The sequence below is a fragment of the Sorex araneus genome (genome assembly GCF_027595985.1).
Source record: "Sorex araneus isolate mSorAra2 chromosome X unlocalized genomic scaffold, mSorAra2.pri SUPER_X_unloc_3, whole genome shotgun sequence".
In the NCBI taxonomy this organism is placed as follows: domain Eukaryota; kingdom Metazoa; phylum Chordata; class Mammalia; order Eulipotyphla; family Soricidae; genus Sorex; species Sorex araneus.
Window position 1 is genome coordinate 19,133 of NW_026570963.1, and position 23,368 is coordinate 42,500.

Consider the following 23,368-nt stretch of genomic DNA (forward strand, 5'->3'; position numbering starts at 1 on the left):
AGAGAGAGGAGAGAGACAGAGAAACAGAGAGAGAGGTGAGAGAGAGAAGAGAAAGAGGAGAGAGAAAGGAGAGAGATAGAGATAGAGGAGAGAGACAAAGAGAGAGGAGAAAGAGACAGAGAGAGACAGAGAGGAGAGAGAGGGAGGAGAGAGGTGAGAGAGAAAGGAGAGAGATAGAGATAGAGAGAGAGAAGAGACGAGACAGAAACAGAGAGGTGAGAAAGAGAGGAGAGAGACAGAGAGAGGAGAGAGGTGAGAGAGAAAGGAGAGAGATAGAAATAGAGAGAGAGGAGAGAGACAGAGAAAAAGAGAGAGAGGTGAGAAAGAGGAGAGAAAGAGGGAGGAGCGAGAGATAGAGAGAAAGGAGAGAGAGATAGAGATAGAGAGAGAGGAGAGACACAGAGAGAGGAGAGAGACAGAGAGAGAGGAGAGAGAGAGGGAGAGAGGAGAGAGAGAGGGAGAGAGAGGTGAGAGAGAGATAGAGAGAGAGAGAGACAGGGAGAGAGGAGAGAGACAGAGAGAGAGAGACAGAGAGAGACAGAGAAAGAAAGAGGAGAGAGACAGAGAGAGGAGAGAGACAGAGAGAGAGAGAGAGAATTCAGCGAGATCTCACTCACATGCGCAAGTCTCAGCAACACGGTGGGGCCGGGAGGGGAGCGGCCCCTCCTAGCTAGGAGGCAAGCCGCAGGGACCCAATCAACAGCGATCCACGGCATTGATTCTTTTAACCCCTGCCATGCTACCCAGATTCCCACCCCCGGGCCCCACCCAGCCGGGCTCCGAGCATCCAGACCCCCCAGACACACCCCTCCGACCACAGCAAGCCTCGGACCCTCCTCCGACACCATTCGCCAAAGAGGAAGGGACGCACCGCCACCCGGCGGGGTCCTGCACGACACGCACGTGGGCACCGAACCCGCGGGCAGGCAGGCAGCGGGCTCCATCAGCACCGCCGCCCAAGATGGGCTTTGGACCACGGTCGTGCGGGTACCGATCGCCTCTGTGTGAGACGCACTGCACCACCCGAATTGCTTCGCCGAGTTCGCACGCCGCCCGCTGGAACACGCCCGCACGGACAGCCCGACCGCGCGGCGAGCACGGAATCCACAGGTGCCGAGGGCTGTGTGCCCCAGACAGGGAGGGGGGCACCTAGAGCCCCCCCACCTGCAGCCTTGGCACATCCAAGCGCGCCCACAAGGCGACTCTCGGTGCCCATCCGACCGTCCGTCCGTCCGTCCAGCCGCGAGCACTCACCCAGGATGCCCAGGCGGTAGTTGATGGTGATGACGATGACGTTGCCGTAACTGGCCAGGATGCTGCCGTCGATCATGTTCCCGGTGCCCTCCATGTAGGAGCCCCCGTGGATGTAGACCATGACGGGCTTCTTGACGTTCTGGTCGTGGATGTCTGGGAAGAGAGCCAGGGGACACAGAATAATCACCAAGGAGCCCGCCGAGAAGGCACCGGCACGGGGAGAGGGGGAGAGGGGGCCTGACTCGCCCGAGTTTGACCTCCCTGCGCCTCCCCCTGCCCCATCGTCCTGACCCCCCCTGCTCCTGGGTGTGCCTGAGTTCTCAGAGGGACGGGGGACCCGGGTCTGTGAGGCCAGCTGCCCCTCGCCGGGTGGGCGGGAGAGGCTGGCGGGTTCGGTGGAAAACCGTCATCCCGTGGCTCATCGGTTTGCTCGAGCGGGCACCAGGAACGTCCCCATGGCGAGGCTTGTTGTTACTGGTAAAAAATAAATAATAATAAAAAAAAACCAGAAAATGGTGCGGGTGGCGTGACGGTCACTGCGGAAGGACCTGTGTCCCCGTGGCCGCTACGGGGCCAGAACCGTGGCCACTGCGAGTGTGTCGTGGGGGGTGGAGACCTCGGCTCCTCTGAACGCTTGCAAGGATGCCGCAAGCATCGTGGGCGGGGCCCGTGGGACTCTCCGTGCCACTGGGTCAAGGGTGACAAAAGCCAGACGGGGGCCTGACCCCGAGAAAGATTGGCCACGAGCTGTGGCGCGAGACGAAACAAAAGTAATAATAATAATTATGATAATTTAAAAAAAAAAAACAACCCGGGAGGGTTAGAATCACAGAGCACTGTATCGGGAGGGTGTGAGGTTCACGGCTCAAGATTCCGTGGGGGCGGAGTTAAGCCCTCGTGACGTGGGAAACCCAACAGCCAGCCTGGCCACGCCGTGGCCGACCCTTTTCCGACAACGTCCACGTGAGTCTGTGGCCGTGGTTTCTGAGATCCGGAACCGAGAGAGCACCCGCCCTCCGGGGACTCACGGCTCCCTCCTGCCCAGGCAGGACCGAGTCCACCGCTGTGGTCAGCATGGGCTGAACGAGGACAGGGGGTCCCTCCCGTGCCCCTTGTGGCCAAGGAGAGGGAGTGCGGGCTGCAGGGCCACCAGGCTTCCCGGGGGGAGGTGGACGCATTGAGGAATGCATCCCTGGGTGGCGGGTCTCCCGGCTGCTATGCAGGGGGCCCCACACCAGCCCAACCCCATCCCCCACACGCCCCCTGGACTCTCTCGAAGCCTCACGCCTCCCTCTTGTGGCCCCGTAGGGCGGGGGAGGGGGGTGGAGGGAGGGCGTCCCCGTGAGTGACCGCATGGCCATGCGCCAGCCAAACAAAACCAAATAGACGTGTTTGTTGGCTCTCCGGGAGGGAGAGACCCCCAACCGCAAGCCGCCTCGGGCAGATCCGAAGTGAGTGTGGGAACAAGGCATGCCCAAGCCCCCGGCGAAAAACAAAACAAAACAGAATAAAAAAAAAAAAGAACTGAATGAGGATGGTATGGGCGGCACTCGGGGTCCACCAGGCCAGTGGGGGATGCCGGAAGGGCAAGCACAGAAGAGGGTGTCAGATGCCAGGACAGGGGGTGGCAGGAGGGGGTGAAGGGCAGGGCGCTGTCTGCACAAGGGACGCCTCGAACGTGGGCTACAAGTGTCTTAAAGCTCAGCCTCTCTTGGGGATGGCGTGCAGTTTCTTTTTTTTTCTTTTCTTTTTTCTTTCTTTCTTTCTTTCTTTTTTTTTTTTTTTTTTTTTTTTTGCTTTTTGCATCACACCCGGCGATGCTCAGGGGTCCCTCCTGGCTCTGCACTCAGGAATGACTCCTGGGCAGTGCTCGGGCGACCCTATGGGATGCTGGGAATCCGACGCAGGTCGGCCGCGTGCAAGGCCAACGCCCTCCCCCGCTGTAGTGTTACTCTGACCCGGGGGGGTGCAGTTCCTAAACCCAAAGACAGCCATTCACACGTTTCTCTGAGCTCTGCATTCCCGCTTGGCATCCTCGTCCCCAGGTTTTATTAGAATCCCGGATAGGGGGACAGGGCAGCAGGAATAAAAATGCATAGATGCAACTCCTCCCGGAAAAAGGCAAAAAAAAAAATTTTTTTTTTTAAAGGTGAAGTTCTCGGGGCTGGAGAGATAGCACAGCAGGGAGGGCGTTTGCCTTGCACACCCGGCTGACCCGGGTTCGAATCCCAGCATCCCATAGGGTCCCCTGAGCACCGCCAGGGGTGATTCCTGAGTGCATGAGCCAGGAGTGACCCCTGTGCATCGCCGGGTGGGACCCAAAAAGCAAAAGCAAAAAAAAAGGTGGAGTTCTCTTTATGGTAAGAAGACCACATGGCACGCACGCCAAGGAGCCAAATCTGTGCCCACGGAAGGTCTCGGGGCGTTGGAACACAGCCAGCAGATCCTGGGGTGGAGGGACGGCCCCACCCGCGCTGTGAAAATGGTCACCGGCTACCAGGAGCAGAGAGAGAAGCCCGGGATATATATGGGCATCCGATGGCTGCAGAGAATCCATCTCTTTGTTCCCTGGCAGGCACAGAGACCCCAGGAACGAGGTGGACATGCAGCACAGCACTGGCGGCGATTTCCTTGCCTGTGGCTGAGCCCTGGGTCCCCCCCGCCCCTCCAGGAGGAAAACCCCTGAGCCCTGCTGGGTGTGGTCCCGAAACAAATCAATATTTGGGGATACGAAGAGTGGCAAAAGGGGCTGGACTCGATCCACTCTACCCAACAGGAACCATCTCTTGGAGACGGTACGAGCAGGAACAGGAAGTCGGATGAAAAAATAAAATAAAGTCACCCGGAATCTTTGCCTTAGCTTCCGCTTCCTCCTTCCCCTCCTCCTCATCAGAAAAACGCCAGAGACGCCACAGGCTGGGTAAAAGCTGCACAGCACAGGGTTGGTCTCAGGGGTCAAGAAAGCTCCACATGGAGGCAAAAAAAAAAAAAAAAAAAGAAAAAAGAAAGCGGAGGAAGTGTGCCCTGCACAGCGGGGAGGGCGTTTGCCTTGCACGCGGCCGACCCAGGTTCGATTCCCAGCATCCCATAGGGCCCCCCGAGCACCGCCAGGAGTCATTTCTGAGTGCATGAGCCAGGAGTAACCCCTGAGCATCGCTGGGTGTGACTGAAAAAGAAAAATTAATAAGTTCTGCTCACAGGGGGTGCGGGGAGGGTCCTGGGTGCGAGACAGGACGGCTGAGCTCTAATGCATCACCCACACACTCAGCTCCTGGCGGCAGGGGCAGACGGGACACGTCTGTCCGACCCGTGGAACTTTCCACGCCGGCCACGCCGACATGCACGAGCCTGCCTTCCTCTGCTTCCCTCCGGAGCCACTGACCCTCCCGGACGGCTCGGCCCGGGAGGAAAGGCCATTCGTCACGGGGAGACGCGATTATCTTCCATCTCGGAAAAGGATCATCGGAGCCTGCTGGATGATGGGTGCGGCCCTTCCAGAAAAGAACTTTGCAGATAAACCATCGGGAGCTTTCATTCTTTATTTTTTTTTTCTTTTTAAAGAGGGGGAAGAGAGTGGAGTGCTTTTAAACTGAGAAAAATAGAGACAGCTAGCTTTGTGACCCTAGAGGGAAATTTATATATATAAATATATATATATACACACACATATATATATCTTCGCTGCCCTATTTTTCTTGCTTCCTTAAAATGCACTTGAGACACTTTGCTGAAGAAAATAAGAAGAGCCCATTAAAAACGCTTTTTTTTTTTTAATGTACTGCACAGTGAGCTGGGGAACATTCTTTGACAGCTGTTTTGCAAAGGAAGGGGTTGGACGCCTAAGAGGAAAACGGAAGCTCGATTCCGCCCCCCCCATCCCATCCTAGACCCCCTCCCCCCTCTCCAGGTTGGCTCCAAAAGTTCGGTGGAGCTGTCTGTCGGGGGGGAATCGCCCTTTCAAGAAAAGGAGTGAAGAAGACAAAAATCGCAAAATACAAGGCTCCGAAAATAACGTGGAGGGGCGGGGGCAGGGGGGGTGGGGAGAAGAAAAGAAAAGTGGCATGCATGTCTTAAAATTCCATTTTCTCTTCTTGTGAGCAAGCCAAAAAAAAAAGGGAAAAGTGGCGGGTGGGGGGAGGAGGGAGGAAAAAGAAGAAAAAAAAAAAAACAGAGGACAGATGCGTGGGCACCAAACAAACGGCATTCTGTGATTCTGCGATTCACTTCCTCTCCAGAAACAGCGGGGCCGCTGTTTCCCACGGGGGTCTGCACCAGGGACCATGGTCATGGGGTGGGGGGGGTTAAAAATGGCAGTGTTCCAAACAAGAAGAAAAGAAAATTAGCAATGTGGACTCGTTGCAGAGAAAGGCAGAAGATCACATTGAAATGTAAAAGAAAAAAAAAAAAAGAAAAAAACGAGAGAGAGGTAAATATATATATATATATATATAAAATCATGCTTTTAAAAAAAAATACCTTCATCTTCACCACGTTCATTACTGCTCATATCATCTGCGTTTTTCTTTGTGTTGGCTCCTGGGGTCATATTGAGAAGGAAAATAAAGGGGGAGGGAAAAAAAAGAGAATTCAAAACCAACAGGTTTGCAAAAAAAAAAAAAAAAGAAGAAGAAGAAGAAGAAAAAAAGAAGAAGAGATAGAAGACATTACCAGGTCAATGGGAGGGGAAAAAAAAAAGTCATACAAAAAAAGTCAAAATCTGTTACGTTCAGATTTCCAAAAGAAAAAGAAAAACGATAAAGAAAAAGAAATAGGAAGGACTATGCAAAATATCTATCAACATAAAGATGTCAAAAAAGGAACAAATTCAAAATGTTGCCTTTTGCAAAAAGCATTTGGTAAGATAAGCCCATGAAAATGCACTCGGGGCTTAAAATGGTACTACAGGAAAGAAAAGAAAAGAAAAGAAAAAAAGTAACGTGATTTTGAAAAAAAAAAAAAAGGAAAAAGGAAATGATTAAAAACGAGACATTTCCCACATTCTTAAATGCGTATTATGTCTTTAACGTTCCTTGGATTTTCACGTTACCACGTTTTCAAATGCCATGGGTTTACTTTTTTCTATAACATAAGAAGAAACATATTTAAACAAGAAACAAGGAAGGTCTCGCATCCAAAAAAAGTTTTTTTTTAAAAAAAAAAATTGACATTCATTTCATGCACCACAGTGTAATCACACAGCATTGGACAGATAAAACCAGAGAGGTTCCTGGTGGCTCAAAATCGGGAAGATTTACCTGTGCAACCAAAGTTCAAACCACCGTGATCCCTGACACTACCCCACTGTCCATTTTGAAAACAAATAAATAAATAAATAACTCTGCTTACAACATGACAAAAACATTAGGTATCACATTCTCTGAGAGAAACCTCTAGAACAGTGTTTGAACATATGGAGTTAGGATTTTTTTTTGGGGGGGTGTCACATCCGACGATGCACAGGGGTTACTCCTGGCTCTGCACTCAGGAATCACTCCTGGCGGTGCTCAGGGGACCCTATGGGATGCTGGGATTCGAACCCGGGTCGGCCGCGTGCAAGGCAACCGCCCTCCCCGCTGTGCTATCACTCCAGCCCCAGGATTTTTTTTTTTTTTTAATGAATCACCTACCGAAAAAAAGAAGTGACTTAAAGAATTTCCCTGTGAAATTGGGTGGGGAGGGAGTAAGGTAGACCCCAGCCTCCCGTAAGCTCTCTGAATTCCGGGCACCATTTAGGTTTCTCTGTCTTGAGGATAAAAAAAAAAAAAAGCCTTTTCTTTCATGGGCTGAAAATTCCCCAGCAAACTTGGCTTCTAAGGCAGGTTTTTATTGATTCAGCTTTGAGGCCACATCTCAAACTTCCTCCAGGCTCTGCGCTAAGATCAATCCTGGCGGGTGATGTCTCCATCACACCTGAGCACAGGTGACCCCAAAGGTGGAACCTCGGCCAACTGCACGCAACGCAAGTGCCCCACCCGCTGTGCGAGGGCTCCAGGCCCCCTGCTCTGGAACTCTTAATCAAACAAACAGACCAAGTTCGGATACGGATTGGGATATTGATCCCTTGATGGGATATTGATCCCTTGATGGGATATGGATCGGAATATTGACGCCTCATTGGAGACACTAATGGGTTCATCTATTTTTAGTCGCAGACTTGATATCAGAATCCATGAGGAGATCCTCGAATTCATTTTCAAGAGCACGAAAACAACAAAAAAACATTTTTTATTTGCTTTTTTGGGTCCCAGCCGGCGATGCACAGGGGTGACTCCTGGCTCTGCACTCAGGATTGACTCCTGGAAGTGCTCGGGGGACCCTATGGGATGCTGGGAATCGAACCTGGGTTGGCCTCATGCAAGGCAAACGCCCTCCCTGCTGTGCTATTACTCCAGCACCCCCCCAGAAAAAAGACATTTTTTTAAATGCATATCCATCTATTTACTCAACAGTCTGTTTGCATGCCTGTATGTAGGTGGATCAATGGAACAGAAATCTTAAAGTTATCGGATTTGACTGAGTTTATGGTTTAAATGTGTTACAGAAAGGAACAGAGATGACTTCCATAATGGCCAAAAGAAGAGAGAGCGGGGGAGAGAGAGAGAGAAAGAAAGAGAGAGAGAGAGAGAGAGAGAGAGAGAGAGAGAGAGGAGGTGGGGGATGGGGTGACGGACGGAATCTGGGGACACTGTTGCCGGGAAATGCGCCCCGGTAGAGGGACGGGTGTTGAAACATTGTTTGAAACATTGTATGACTAAACCCAATCATCAACAACTTAGTAACTGTTTATCTCATGGTTATCTAATTGAAAAAAAATTATTTTAAGGAAGTAAAATCTGTGAATAACAATGTGTGTATGTGTATGTGTATGTGTGTATGTGTATGTGTGTGTGTGTGTGTGTCTTGGAAAACAAGATTTCCTTAACGTTTCCCTCTCCATCATTTGGTGGAACGCCTATTTCCCTTTCATTATTTTTTTTTTCCTGCAGAAATAGGTCAGCACTTCCAGTCGAACCGCAAAGGTAGTGGCAGAAAATGTACATAGTCATTGTGTTAGAATGTGGGAGCGGCTGACAAGGATTCCCCGATTTCTTCCCTGCAGCAAAGAATGTTCCTTTCAAACGGCGTTCTTCCTGCCGCTTAGAAGCTTCTGGAAAGAGATTTTCAGATTTGGGCCACGCCGGGCACTGCTCAAAACTTCCTCCTGGCTCTGAGCGCTAAGATCAGTCCCGGGGGTGAACACGGGCTAAACCCCGTCAGCTCCTTGAAGGTGACACTGGAAGAAAGTTCCAGGTGGTTCCACAGAACACGCCCACACTGCTGGTTTTACAAAAGGCACAGAGAGGCTGATGGGATGCCCGGGATCGAACCTGGGTCGGCTGCGTCCAACACACGTGGGTACTGGGGGGGAAGGGGAGGTCGGGAGAAAGGTTCTCCTAACTCTCACCTGATGTTTGTTCTTTTCTGTCCCAACCTTCACCCTCGAGTGTGTTCTGAGTTTCCCGACCCACGCAATCTGCCTTCGAGACTCTGGACTCTGGAGGTCAGGAGTGAATTTGCGGCAACTCCTGACAACTCGGGGGTCTTTGTTGAGTGGTAGAGCATCAAAGCAGAGGATACAAGGCAACTCTTCGAAACAAGCCATCGGAGATGAATCGGTTCAGCTGCAGATTTCTGCTGGGAGCTTTGGGTCCAATTCTTTTATTCATTTTTTTTTAAGATTTTTTAATTTTTTTGCTTTTTGAGTCACACCCGGCGATGCACAGGGGTTCCTCCTGGCTCTGCACTCAGGAATGACTCCTGGCGGTGCTCGGGGGACCCTATGGGATGCTGGGAATCGGACCCGGGTTGGCCGTGTGCAAGGCAAATGCCCTACCTGCTGTGCTATCGCTCCAGCCCCTAAGATTTTTTTTTATTGAATCACTGTGATAGACCCTTCTCTCTCTCTCTCTCTCTCTCTCTCTCTCTCTCTCTCTCTCTCTCTCTCTCTCTCTCTCTCTCTCTCTCTCACTCTCTCATGTCTTCGGCATTGTGGTTGGCCGTCCAGATTCTGAAAGGTTGCCGCGCATACATCCCTTTCCCTACCTTTAACCCTCAGCTCTTGTCTAGTGTGATCAATTCCAACTATTCTGGTCATCCTGGTCCCTTCTCTATCTTACCCACCTTCTGCCCCCACACACACTTGTGGTTGATGCCAAACACTGACCAGTCCTCCCGGCCCCTGTTTGACCCACCCGTGAATATTAGTCTTCTAATATCATCATCATCATCATCATCATCATCATCATCCTCCTCCTCCTCCTCCTCCTCATCATCATCATCATCACCATCATCATCATCATCATCATCATCATCACCATCATCATCACCACCACCAACACCATCATCATCATCCCGTTGATCGTCAATTTTCTCGAGCGGTCTCAGTAACATCTCCATTCGTCCTAACCCTGAGATGTTACCAGCCTCTCTCTACTCGTCCTTCCCAACGGTGCCGCATTGGAGGCTCTTTCAGGGTCAGGGGAATGAGACCCAGCATTGTTACTGGTTTTGGCATATGAATACGCCACGGGGAGCTTGCCAGGCTCTCCCATGAGGGCAGGAAACTCTCGGTAGATGCCAGGCTCTCCTAGAGGGAGAACTAGGCTATAAGATACCGTGCGGCCGCGAATCCTATACTGCATAATTTTTTTAAAACACCACAAATGAATGCTGGGTCGAACAACTCTAATTTTCTTTGTTGCCACCCTGGTGGGACTGAAACCCTATTCTCTGGATACATTAGTCCCTTGGGGACAGCTCCTGTGTATGAATTTACATCATTTGTCATCTCTCGAACTCAGGGCTCTTTCTGAGTGAGCATGCTTTCAGAGCTGACGCGTCCACAGCAGTGAGAACCTATCTCCTCCCCATGCACATGGCTACATCCTGCCTGACACTCACACCTCGTCATCCCATAGGGCAAGAGCCGTCTACTGCACACACATCAATTGCTGGAGTAATTAGCACAGCGGGAAGGGCATTGGCCTTGCACGCGGCCGACCTGGGTTCGATTCCCAGCATCCCATAGGGTCCCCCTGAGCACCGCCAGGAGTCATTCCTGAGTGCAGAGCCAGGAGGGACCCCTGAGCATCGCTGGGTGGGACCCAAAAAGAAACAAACAAACAAAAAACTTTGCACACGCATTGCAGAAAGGAGTTGGCTAGCCTGGCTCCTGCGTGCGGTCTGTGGGGTCTTGGTCCTTGATAACACTCTCGAGTCAAAGCTCCAGGTTGCCTGTTCATCTTGGGCTGTGCCTGGCAGGGCGAGTGCTTATGTTCCTGTCTCTCTGTGTCTCTCTGAGGGTTCTCCTGGGGGCCCTCATGATGTCAAGACGGAATCCCATTTCTCCCCGCCAGCGGACATCAGAGGGTCTGATGAGGGCCCCGGGGAAACACTATTCGGGTCTCACAGAACGATGGTGACGGGCTAGTGAAAAATCGACTGAGTCTCGGGGGTGGGGGGAGAATCTCTGCTTCTTGCGTTTGTACGAGAGACCCCACGGTTCTGGGTATTCTACGCGCTCTTGGGGTCAGCAGACGCTAAACGATGGCAAACTCCAACCCGTGCATTCCCCCTGGGGTTGCTCCACGCAGGTACCACGCTTTGCCCGGAAATGCGATTTTTTTCATGTGATTGCCAGTGAGAGAGAAAAAAAAAAAAACACCAGCAGGATGGATAGAAACGGTGCCGAGACACAATGTTTGAAGAATTCCCAGGAGCTCAGTGAGAGCCAGAACTTAAAGAGACTCTCCGAGGTCCTGCGGACATTTTAATTCATTCCCGGAGTTTGTTCTTTTTTTTTTTTTTTTTTATTCTTCCTCCAATAACCCCATCCTTCCCCGGGCCCCGGCCAACGGAACTAATTAGCTGATCAGAAGCACAAAGCGTTCTCTCGAGTACCTTGCTTAGCGGCCCAAAAGGAAAAAGAAAAAAAAGTCAAGGGCTACGTAAACAGAAGGTGGAGAGGGAAAGAGCCCGCTGGGCTTTAGTCCGGGGAAGACCTATCCGGTGGCCAACAACGAAAAAAAATAAATAAATAAAAGTGTTCTCTAGTGCACAAGGCCATTTATTTCTTCCTCCCAATTAAACGTCGTTTCAAAAACAATAAAGCAAAGGGCTGTTTTCCACAGGAAACAAGAAGAGTCCCCCTCCTGGCAGGGCAGAAAACGGGCGCGAATGGGAAAGTGAATGAGGTCTCAAAGCCGACCTCGCCCACGCGAAAAATTTCGGTATGATTTAACCCGTAAAATATCGCAACGCCCCTGGTCCCAAGGGACTGATGTCTGCCTCTTCATCTCGCACCTGGCCCTGTGACGTTGCCTAATTCCAGGGGCTCCGAAACCCTCACCAAAAGCCAAGGACGGAGAACGGCTCACGGCACTAAGATACAGGCACCAGACTTCCCGCCACGACTGATCCTCCTGGCCCTCGTGTCCACTGTGCTTGGGGGTTGGTCTCCTATGACGGCTGGGAGGCGGCCTCCAGGGCTGGGGGAGAGAAGGGAGCACTCTAGCAAAGAGAGCGGGAAATGATCGGTCCGGGTAAGAGCTGAGTGCTGGAAATAGGGAAAGGGATAAAGCCGATGACGTTCTCAGTATCTGTGTTGCAAACCATAATGCCCAAAGGGAGAGAGACAGAGACAGAGACAGAGACAGAGAGGCAGAGAGAAGGAAAGTGCCTCTCATAGAGCCATAGAGGCAGGGAAACGGGGGTCATGGGCGGTGCGAAACAGACACTGGCATCACACACCCACGCTATCTCCATGCATGTAATCATGCACCTTATCTAATCATCTCTGCGATTTTCCGTAGCACTGTTGCACTGTCACCCCGTTGTTCGTCGATTGGCTCGAGTGGGCACCAGTCACGTCTCCATGGTGAGACTTGTCGTGACTGTGTTTGGCATCTTGAAGACGCCACGGGGAGCTTGCCAGGCTCTGCCGCGCGGGCTCCATACTCTCGGGAGCTTGCCGGGCTCTCCGAGAGGGGCGGAGGAATTGAACTCGGGTCAGCCGCGTGAAAGGCGAACGCCCAACCGCTGTGCTATTGCTCCGTGCCCGAGCATCACTGAGTAGAACCCCCAAAAAACCAAAAATAATTTTAAAGAAATACATAACTTGTACCATGCAGAGACATGAGGAGAAAGAGCCAGGAGTATCGCTAGATGTGGCCCAAAACACAAAAATAATTTTTAAAATATAGATTACTCAGGACTGGAGCAATAGCACAGCGGGGAGGGCATTTGCCTTGCACGTGGCCGACCCGGGTTCAATTCCCAGCATCCCATAGGGTCCCCTGAGCACCGCCAGGAGTAATTCCTGAGTGCAGAGACAGGAGGAACCCCTGTGCATCGCCAGGTGTGACCCAAAAAGCAAAAAAAAAAAAAAAAAAACCAGGATTCCTCGTGCCATGCAGAGACACGAGAACAAGCTGTTGGATTTGACCTGGATGGCCTTGGGGTGCTGATTCCCACAGGGGTCCCCCAGCGCTGAGCTTCAGACCCCTCCCTGGTAGAAGCAGCCCGAGGCCGATTTCCTCCTGCGAATCCGATGGCGCGTTTCTGCTTCCTCACCGGCAGGCAGCGCGGTGCCGCCCGGCACGGTCTATTCTGGAAGCCTGGGTCTGTCCTAATAATCTATTTTAGACTCGGCTCTTCCCCTGTCTCTAATTTACGATTTTTTTTTAAAAAAGAGAGAGAGAATTCTAACAGTTGTCTAGAGATACGATCCGCAGGCTGTGACTCACGCTCCGGGACGCGTACGGCGGGGTGCTCTGCTTCTCGAACAGCTGAGGACACGTCCAGGGCTGCAGCACCCGGGAGGCTGCCCACGGCGCCTCTGGGAATGAGCAGGACTCCAGCAGAGGCTCGTCCGCACCCCCCCCCCACCCCCCGGGGGCCCACGCAGAAGCTGGACTCTCGCTTCTGCCTCTCGCTGAGTCTCGGGTCCGTTCTGGACAGGGGTAGCTTAGCAACCCTTAGAAACTGAGTCTGCAATCAGGAACCGAGCTTCCTTCCGTCCCTCCCTCCTCCATCCCTCTCTTCCTTCCAGCACTCCTTCCTATTTTCCTTCCCTTCCTTTCTTCCTTCCCTTCACTCCCTTTCTTCCTCTTGAACTTCCTTCTTCCCTCTCTTCTTTCCTCCCTCCTTCCCTCCCTTCGTTCCTTCTTTCCTTCCTCCTTTCCTTCCTTCCTTCCTTCCCTCCATCCCTCTGTCCTTCTCTTCTTCCTTCTTGGCACCCTCCCTCCCTCCTCTTCTCCCTTCTCTTCTTCCTCCCTCCCTCCCTCCTCTCCTTCCTTCCTTCCTTCCTTCCTTCCTTCCTTCCTTCCTTCCTTCCTTCCTTCCTTCCTTCCTTCCTCCTTTCCCTTCCTCCTTCTCTTCTTCCTCCCTCCCTTCCTCCCTTTCTCTTCTCCCTTCCTTCCTTCCTTCCTTCCTTCCTTCCTTCCTTCCTTCCTTCCTTCCTTCCTTCCTGCGTTCCTTTTCTTCCTTCTTCCTTCCTTCCTTCCCTCCCTCCTTCTCTTCTTCCTCCCTCCCTTCCTCCCTTTCTCTCCTTCCTTCCTTCCTTCCTTCCTTCCTTCCTTCCTTCCTTCCTTCCTTCCTTCCTTCCTTCCTTCCTTCTTCCTTCCTTCCTTCCTTCCTCCCTTCCCTCCCTCCTACTCTTCTTCCTCCCCCCTTCCTCCCTTTCTCTTCTTCCTTCCTTTCTTCCTCCCTTCCTCCCTCCCTTCCTTCCTTCCTCCCTCCCTTCCTCCCTCCCTCCCTTCCTTCCCTCCCCTCCTTAAACCTCCCTTTTTCACTCTTGCTCTCCTATCCCCTTCTTCCATTCCTCCCCTCAACCCTTCCTTCCTTCGCTTTATTCTCCATCCCTCCGATTCCCTCTCACCTTTCCTTTTCTCCTTTTTCTTCCTTCCTGCCTCCTTCCCTCTCTCCATTTCCTTCTTCCATCTTCCCTCTCCCCCTTCCTCCCTCCCTTCTGTAGTTCTTCACTCTCTCCTTCCGCCTCTCTCTATCTCTGTCTTGTCCCTCCCTCCACTCTTTCCTCTCCTCATCCTCCCGTTCGTGCGTGTGTGTGTGTGTGTGTGTGTGTGTGAGAGAGAGAGAGAGAGAGAGAGAGAGAGAGAGAGAGAAGAGAGAGGGGACACCTTCCAAGGAATTCCAGACCAGTCCACCCGTATTCCATGAGACGCCCAACTAGGCACCTTCCAGAACGCCCGCTCAGATTCCAGCCACAATTCCCTGTGCACAACCTCAGAGGTTTAAGGGAAGGACAGCGAGCCACAAGCCAGTGGGAGCTGCGTGAGTGAAGCAAAGGCACTGTGGCCATCACCACTGGAACATTCCGGACGGTGAGCGCGGCCCCTGGCCCCTCTCCTGCTCATCCCTTCCTTACAGTCCATTATATAAGTCAGTTCCTTCCCACACTGGCCCCTGTCTCAGCATCCTAGAAGGTGCATTCGGTGCTGGCTGCTTGTGATTGGTTTCGGGCAAGCTTATTAGAACGTCCGCTACATTCCCCCAGGACGGGGACTCTGTGAGGCCACCTGCCCTGGGAATGATGGCCGCTGTCCGTGTGTCTGTCTTCCTTGGAGGTCTGTCAAATTCAGAGCTAAACGCCCCAGCACAAGTTCTGTCTACAGGAAGAACGAGGCAGTTCTCGGGGATTATTTTTTTTTCCCTTGTGTGGCAGGGATGAGGGGATGGGGGTCACACCTAGTGATGCTCGGGGCTGACTCTGGGCTCTGAGCTCCGGGATGGCTCCTGGTGTTGCTCAGGGCAACGGTGACGGTGTCCCAACCGGGAGGCAGGTCGGCCGTGCCCAAGGCAACCCCACTCTGCTCGTGCTCCAGCTTCTGCGTGTTGACCCCAAGGCCACAGAGACTCCACGAAGCCGCCCACAGGCGTAAAGAGAAAGCAGGGATGTGAGGGAAGGGCCGGGTCCTAGCAGGGCTGCGTCGGGCGGGTCACAAATTCCCACAGACGTGGACCGCCAAGGAGGCAGGAGCCCGTTGGTTTGGGGAACGTCATTAGAAAACAGTTTTTCATCGCCGGTTTATATAGAGTTTCCTGGCATCGATTTCTAGGTGGGCGGGGGGGGGGGGGGGGGAGGGAGGTCACGTGTCCACACCCAGCTACTTCCCAGACTTACTCTTTTATTTATTTATTTATTTTGTTTTCGCTTTTTGGGTCCCACCCGGCGATGCACAGGGGTCCCTCCTGGCTCTGCACTCAGGAATGACTCCTGGCAGTGCTCGGTCGGGGGAACCCTATGGGATGCCGGGAATCGAACCCGGGTCGGCCGCGTGCAAGGCAAAACGCCCTCCCCCCGCCACTGTGCTATCGCTCCTGTCCCTCTAGACTTACTCTTGTCTCGGTGCTCACGGGTGACTCCTGGCAAATGCCCTACCCCTGACCCTCTCTCCGCAGTGAACACTGGTTTCTTTTCCAGCTGGATCCCCTGTCGGGACCCCTGCCGGCCATCTGGCGAGGTTGCCCTGTGAATTAGACACCCGGGGGTGCTCCTTGGGGCAAGAAAGTTGCTGCGACGTTACCTCAGAGGTGAGGGACAGAGCCAGAAGAGGCTCCGGACCCCTGTAATTTATGTCTCTACTATGAGCTGTTCTACTTCCCTCAGGTCTGTTTGCCTGCCGGGAGAGCGTGTGCATCACTACCCAGGGACACGCACAATTCCCCCGGCCCGGGTTACACTTCTCCTTTGTATACATCGGGCTTCCTACGTGCATAATTCTGACACCGCTACGCATCACTCATGGCCTAAGAGACCCAATGACCTCCCTTGTTTCTACCCCTCCTTGCCAACTCAGTTGTATGGATCTGTTCTCTGGTCAGTCTCTGATTCTCAAAGATCCTGAGATTCTCTGACTCTCAGAGGTCAGTTCTCTGATTCTCAGTTGCCGTTGACCCTTTGCTATTTGTCCCTTGGCTCTGGGTTCTCTAAGTCACACCTGTGAGATCATTCTGTCCCTGTCCCTCTCCTTCTGACTGACTTCGCTCAGCACAATCTCTCCTGCGCCCATCCCTTCGGCTGCAAATTCCCTGCTTTGTCTTTTTCAGAGCTGCATAGTATTCCGTTCTGAATATCAGCCGCAATTGCTTGATTCATTCGAACGGCAATCGGGCATGTTCTTTTACTGTCAGTAAAACTTGAGACTGGCTATTGTAATTTTCTACTACTTGGCAAAAAAAAATGTTTCACGGTACGGCATGAGAGAGAGGACAGTGGGCAGTCCACTGTCTTTAACACGGTGAGCCTGGATTGATCCCACGGACCCCACATGGTTCCCAGAACTCTGCCAAGTCTGACTCATAAACACTATAGGGTGGGAGCCTCCAAAACACAAAGCTAAAAGTCTTGCACGGCACTATTTCTTGATTATTATTAAAATAATAATCATTATTATTAGCTTATATATAAGCTAGATTATTATTATTGGTAATTAATTATTATTAATAATAATTATTAATAATCTAGCTTATATAAGCTAACTGTTAGCTTATATATAAGATAGATTATTATTAAAATAATAATCAAGAAATGTTTCTCTCTGCTTTGCTTTCTAGAAAACAGAGAAAAGAAGAATATCTCGCTTGTTTTATTTTCTTGTTTCGTTGGAACTGATTCCATGATCTCTTTGGCAACACTCTTAATCGTTTTTTAATTTTATAAGTTTAATACCCATGTGGGTTTCTAATGGAAGTCACGTGGCGTCACCAATTTTCTTTTGTTGTTATTCGTGCAAAAATCTTATTAAGTGAAATGTTTCTGTTCCGGGGAATAAAAGATAATCCCGAGATTTCAGCATGGCCCTGCCGCTTTTCTTATAACTTTTATCGGATACAATATATCACCTCCCCGCCCCCGTGGGTTTGAGATTAAATCAAAACGTATTTAAAAACAGGCTTTCATGTAAGGCTGACTTAGGTGTGGTGCTGATTTATGTTTCTCGACGTGTCCAACATTTAATTGACTTTTCTTGGCCTTTTGACCCCCGCTGAGTGGAAAGGCTGTATTTCTAAAATAAAACAAAATCGATAGGGGCTGGAGAGAAAGAACAGTGGTGAGGGCACTGCTCTTGCAAGCAGCCAGCCCGCGTTCTGATCCCGGGGAAGCACACGTGTTCCTGGCGCACGGGCAGAGACCAGCCCAGCACAGGAAGCCAGGAATACTCCCTGAGCACTGCAAGGTGTAACCTGAACCCCACTCTAGCGTAAAAACTAACCGGGGAAAAAAAAAAAAAGGAATCCATCGCGCTGGGCGAATTTTATGCAAAGAATCCCCGGGAAAAGGTATATGTAAGCTGCACGCAAATGCACACGTGTCTCTGTGTATCTGTGTCACTGCAACAGATTTTGTGCTACTCCGAGGTCTGCCGAATAGTGTGAAGTCTGACGCACAGCCCTTGGCAGGAGGACAGGCGGAGAGGGCGGTGTAGCGGGGGGGGGGGGGGGGGGAAGCGTGTGGCATGTCATGTGAGTTCTGGATGCCAATCTCTCTGCCGGGAGGCTGGCAGCGGGCACCTTGGAGTTTTCCTGGGCTCTCGGTGTCAGGGATGAAAACGTTTGTGTCTTTCGAAGAGAGACCATGGGGTGAGGGGTCACGGGGGGGGGTACGTGGGCGGGTGCTAAAGAGTGAGAGAGACAACAGTCCGAACCACAGTGAACCACAGCGCACAGTGCTGACATCGTAAGAACCAAACTTTTATGCCCAAATGTTAAAAAAAAAAAAAAACCAAAACACGCCAGCCAGCCGGGGTAGGCAAGGGGGAGGGGAGGGCAGGCAAGGGGGAGGGGAGGGCAGGCAAGGGGGAGGGGAGAGAACGTAGAATACGGGTGAAGAGAAGTTGACCCTGGGGGCAGGGTGAAACTCTTTCTGCCAAAAACCCACTTAGGAATAACTCACAGGCTTAAGAAAATTAAATTCCGGGCTGGACCGATAGGACAGCGGGGAGGGCGTTTGCCTTGCACATGGCTGACCCGGGTTCGATCCCCGGCATCCCATAGGGTCCCCCGATCGAGCACCGCCAGGAGTGATTCCTGAGTGCAGAGCCAGGAGGAACCCCTGAGCATCCCCAGGTATGACCCAAAAGAAAAATAATTAAACACACAGACACACAGACATACAGAAGGGGCTGGAGCGATAGCACAGCAGGGAGGGTGTTTGCCTGGCACGCCACTGACCCGGGTTCAATCCCCGGCATCCATCTAGGGTCCCCTGAGCACCGCCAGGAGTCATTCCTGAGTGCATGAGCCAGGAGGGACCCCTGAGCATCGCCAGGTGGGGACCCAAAAAGGGAAAAAAAAAACCCACAGAGACACACAGACATGTGTGAGACTGAGAGAGACACGGTGGGAGAGAGAGACAGAGATGGGGAAGTAGAGACAGAGAGACAGGTGGGAGACAGAGAAAGGGAAAGAGTGGCAGAGAGTGGGATAGAGAGGTGCAGGTGGGAGACAGGGAGAGACAGAGAGAGACAGGTGGGAGAGAGAGACAGAGAGAGACAGAGAGAGACATAGAACTAGGGATGGGTCATGGACACGGGGTAGGGGGTGTACAGGTGCCCGGGGCATTGGACAGTGAAGGGTGGGTTGTAAGCTCTGAGCTGACGGATGGACCCACACTAGTGAGTGACCCACTCCCTACCCTCCCTCTAGGGACGGGGCTATGTGAGGGCGGGCTGACCCCTGGTGTCCACGACCCATGCCTAGTCATGTTCTTAGCGTGTCTGACATCCTATGTCCCGTTTTCGGCATGGTACCAACCACTCAGAGAAGCACCAGGTGTGAATTCTATGTGAAAAAAATTAAATATACACGTACGTGAAACATAGCACAGCGGTTGGGTATGTGCCTTGCACGCGGCCGACCCGGGTTCGATTCCTCCGCCCCCCTCGGAGAGCCCGGCAAGAGTCTCCCACCCGCACGGCAGAGCCTGGCAAGCTCCCCGTGGCGTCTCCGAGATGCCAAACACAATCACAACAAGTCTCTCACTGAGAGATGTGACTGGCGCCCGCTTGAACAAATTGATGAACAACGGGATGACAACAGTGACATGCCACATAGGGTCAACCCACGTCAAGGGGGCCTTGTCCATCCCGGCCAGCTGTCCCCCACGCCCTGCCCCTGTTGTGTGTCCCCTGAGGGCCGCCTGGTCCCTCGCCCCCCTGAATGCAGTGAGTGAGAGCTTCCGTCTCCACGGACACAATGAGGGTGTAACAGCTGCATGGACGTCTAGCAGGGGAGCCACGCCAGACGCATGACCTTGATCACGGGTTCCCCGGGGTTCCAGAAAGCGCCAGCTAAAGCCCGGGGCGGGGAACTGGACAGGGGACAGCAGGAAAGTCACACACACTTGTATGTGCACGGCGGTGCTCTGGGAACAAGCCGAGGGCTCAAGAACCGACGGCTGGAGGAGGAAGGAACGAGGGTACAGTTGCACAAGGGAATACTACGCAGCCCTTAAGAAAAGTGAGGGCATATGTGTGTCTGTGTCTCTGTGTGCATGTCCGTGTGTGTGTGTGTGATTGACTGAGTGTGTGCGTGTGTCTGTGTGTGTTTGTGTGTCTGTGTTGCATCTGTGGGTGTATGTCTGTGTCTGTGTGTTTGTCTGTGTTGCATCTGTGTGTAGGAGTGTGTCTGTGTTGCATCTGTGTGTCTGCCTGTATGTCTGTGTATGTCTGAGTTGCATCCATGTGTAGGCCCATGTCTCTGTGTGTCCCTCTGTGTGTGTGATTCAGTGTTTGTGTGTGTCTGTGTGTGTTTATGGGTCTGCGTTGGGTTTGTGTGTGTATGTCTGTGTCTGTGCGTTGGTCTGTGTTGCATCCGTCTGGATGTCTCTGTCTGTGTGTGTTTGTGTTGTATCTGTGTGTGACTGTGTGTGTGTGTGTCTGTGGTGTATCCATGTGTGTATGCCCGTGTCTCTGTGCATCTGTGAATGTCTGTATGTGTGTGTGATTGACTGTCTGTGTGTTTGTGGGTCTGAGTTGCATCCATGTATGTCTGTGCCTGTGTGTGTGTCTGTGTTGTATTTATGTGTGTCTGTGTCTCTGTGCGTCTGTGTGTATGTATGTGTGTGTAATTGACTGTGTGTGTGCATGTGTCTGTGTGCGTTTGTGGGTCTGTGTTGCATCTGTGGGTATATGTCTGTGTGTGTCTGTGTTGTATCTGTGTGTGTCTGTGTGTGTGTCTGTGTTGTATCCATGTGTGTATGCCCGTGTCTCTGTGCATCTGTGAATGTCTGTATGTGTGTGATTGACTGAGTGTGTGCATGTGTCTGTGTGTGTTTGTGTGTCTGTGTTGCATCTGTGGGTGTATGTCTGTGTCTGTTGTGTGTCTGTGTTGTATCTGTGTGTCTGTGTTGTATCCGTGTGTGTATGCCTATGTCTCTGTGCATCTGTCTGTATGTGTGTCTGACTGACTGTGTGTGTTTGTGGGTCTGTGTTGCGTCTGTGCGTATACCTGTCTGTGTGTGTGTGTGCGCGCGCACACACTCTCCCTGACTGTGGCTGCTTTTGGTGTGGAAAGGGACTCCTGTGTTGCGGGTACAGTTCGGAGTGACGACACCCACAGGGACGAGGGACAGACGGCTGGGCCTCGGGGAGACACGGGCCCTGCACAACTGGAGACGCAGGAGGGAGGGTGGGGTGTGCACGCTCGCACGCTCGCACGCTCACACGCTCACACGCTCACACACTCACACACTCACACGCTCACACGCTCACACACTCACACGCTCACACGCTCACATGCTCACACACTCACATGCTCACACTCACACACTCACGCTCACACGCTCACAGTCACACACTCACACACTCACACGCTCACACAGTCACACACTCACACACTCACACGCTCACACAGTCACACACTCACATGCTCACACGTGCACATGCTCACACGTTCACACGCTCTCACACTCACTCACACGCTCACACAGTCACACAGTCACACACTCACACGCTCACACAGTCACACACTCACACGCTCACACGTGCACATGCTCACACACTCACACGCTCACACGTGCACATGCTCACACGTTCACACGCTCTCACACTCACACACTCACACGCTCACACAGTCACACAGTCACACGCTCACACAGTCACACAGTCACACGCTCACACAGTCACACACTCACACGCTCACACAGTCACACAGTCACACGCTCACACAGTCACACACTCACACGCTCACACGTGCACATGCTCACATGTTCACACGCTCTCACACTCACTCTCACGCTCGCACACTCACACACTCACATGCTCACACGCTCGCACGCTCATGGTCTCTCCGGGCCTCTGCACTCGGGAGGGGGGTCTCCCCACTAGCCCCGCACACACACTGCACACGGCCCAGGACGCACACACTGCACACAGCCCAGGCCGCCGTGGACGCAGGCGTGTGCGCCCGTGGCCTCCCTGCTGGGCCCCCCCAGCTCCGTGTCCCCGAGCCCCCCGACACGGACGGACGGACGGCGGGATTGCACCGCCCACAGCAAGGTGTTCCGGAAACATCTTGGGAGCCAAGCCCCAGGGCCCACAGGTGGACACACACACACACACACACACACACTCTCTCTCTCTCTCTCTCTCTCTCTCATGCCCAGCTTCAGGCAGCAGTTTGGACACACCTCTCTCTATATATCTCTCTCCCCTCCTGTGTCTCTCACTGTCTCTCTCTCCCACCTGCGTCTCTCTCTATCCCATTCTCTGTCACTCTTTCCCTTTCTCTGTCTCCCACCTGTCTCTGTCTCTAGTTCTCCCTCTGTCTCTCTGTCTCTCTCCCACCATGTCTCTCTCTTCCACCATCTCTCTGTCTCACACCTGTCTGTCCATCTCTATATCCCTCTCTCCCTCTGTCTCTCTGTCTCTCTCTCCCTCTGTCTCTCTGTCTCTCTCTCCCTCTGTCTCTGTCTCTCTCTCCCTCTGTCTCTCTCTCTGTTTCTCTTTCTGTATCTCATTCTCTGTCTCTTTCTCTTTCCCACTCTCTGACTCCCACCTGTCTCTCTCTGTCTCTGACTGTCTTTCTCTCCCACCTGTCTCTCTCCCATCTTTTTCTCTGTCTCTCTTTCCTTATGTCTCCCACCTGTCTCTGTCATCTGTCTCTCCCTCCAACTCTGTCTGTCTCTGTCTCTCTCCCGCCTGTGTCTCTGTATCTGTCTGTGTCTCTGTCTGCCTCTATTTCTCCTTCTCTGTCTCTCTCACACCTGTCTCTGTTTATCTCTGTTTCTTTCCCTCTCTGTCTCTCTCCCTCTGTCTCTCTCCTTCTGTCTGTCTCTCTCTCCCATCTGTCTCTCTCACCTGTTTCTCTTTCTCTATCTCATTCTGTCTCTCTCTTTCCCTCTCTGTCTCCCACCTGTCTCTCCCTGTCTCTATCTCTCTGTCTCTGCCTCTGTTTCTGTCTCTTTCCCTCAGCCTCTCACCTGTCATCAGCCTGTCTCTCCCCCTCCCACTCTCTCTATGTCTGTCTCTCCCACACATGTCTCTGTCTCTCCCACCTGTGTCTCTCTCTGTCTCTATCTCTCTTTGTCTCTATCTCTGTCTCTGCCTCTGTTTCTGTCTCTTTCCCTCTGCCTCTCACCTGTCATCAGTCTGTCTCTCCCCGTCCCATTCTCTGTTTGTCTCTCCCACATATGTCTCTGTCTCTGTCTCTGCCACCTGTGTCTCTCTTTATCTCTCCGTCTCTGCCTCTCACCCGCTGTGGATGACCCGGGACTCGCGCCCTCGAGGCGAGGCTGCACAGGACCTTGACACACGCTCCCCAAGGGCACGTGGGGACCACTGCAGCCTGGACGTTGCCCAAACATGGGGCCAGCGGAGACAACCGTGCCCCCGGGCCCTTGCACGGCGGCTGTGTGCGCTCCGCCCTTATCCCCCATCGAACCCTGTGTCCCCGGCTCCCAGCTCCCGGGGCAGGGGGACAACTCCAGAGAGCTCCTCTGCAGTGCTCAGAGACGGGCCGTTTCTCCGCCCTCACCCCCGGGGCGGCAAACACGGGGGCTCGGGGCGATCTCTGGGAATTCCAGGCCGGCTGAACAATCCCGCCAGCCCCCCCACCC

At 52.6% G+C, this 23,368-nt stretch overlaps 1 protein-coding gene across 3 annotated transcripts in view; it reads right to left on the reverse strand.

Annotated features, from left to right (window-relative positions):
* Window positions 1-878: 878 nt before the first annotated feature.
* Window positions 879-23,368, reverse strand: part of LOC101543272 (neuroligin-4, X-linked-like) — a 209,680-nt gene continuing 187,190 nt past the window's right edge. For 2 of the 3 annotated variants that reach the window (XM_055123616.1, XM_055123617.1), the window contains exons 5-6: window positions 5,731-5,790; window positions 879-1,407 (exon numbers count right to left, since the gene is read on the reverse strand). In XM_055123616.1, coding sequence (XP_054979591.1) covers window positions 944-1,407; window positions 5,731-5,790 — 524 coding nt within the window. In that variant the 3' untranslated portion in view covers window positions 879-943. The remainder of the gene's footprint in view (window positions 1,408-5,730; window positions 5,791-23,368) is intronic. The other variant, XM_055123618.1, reaches the window with a different exon arrangement.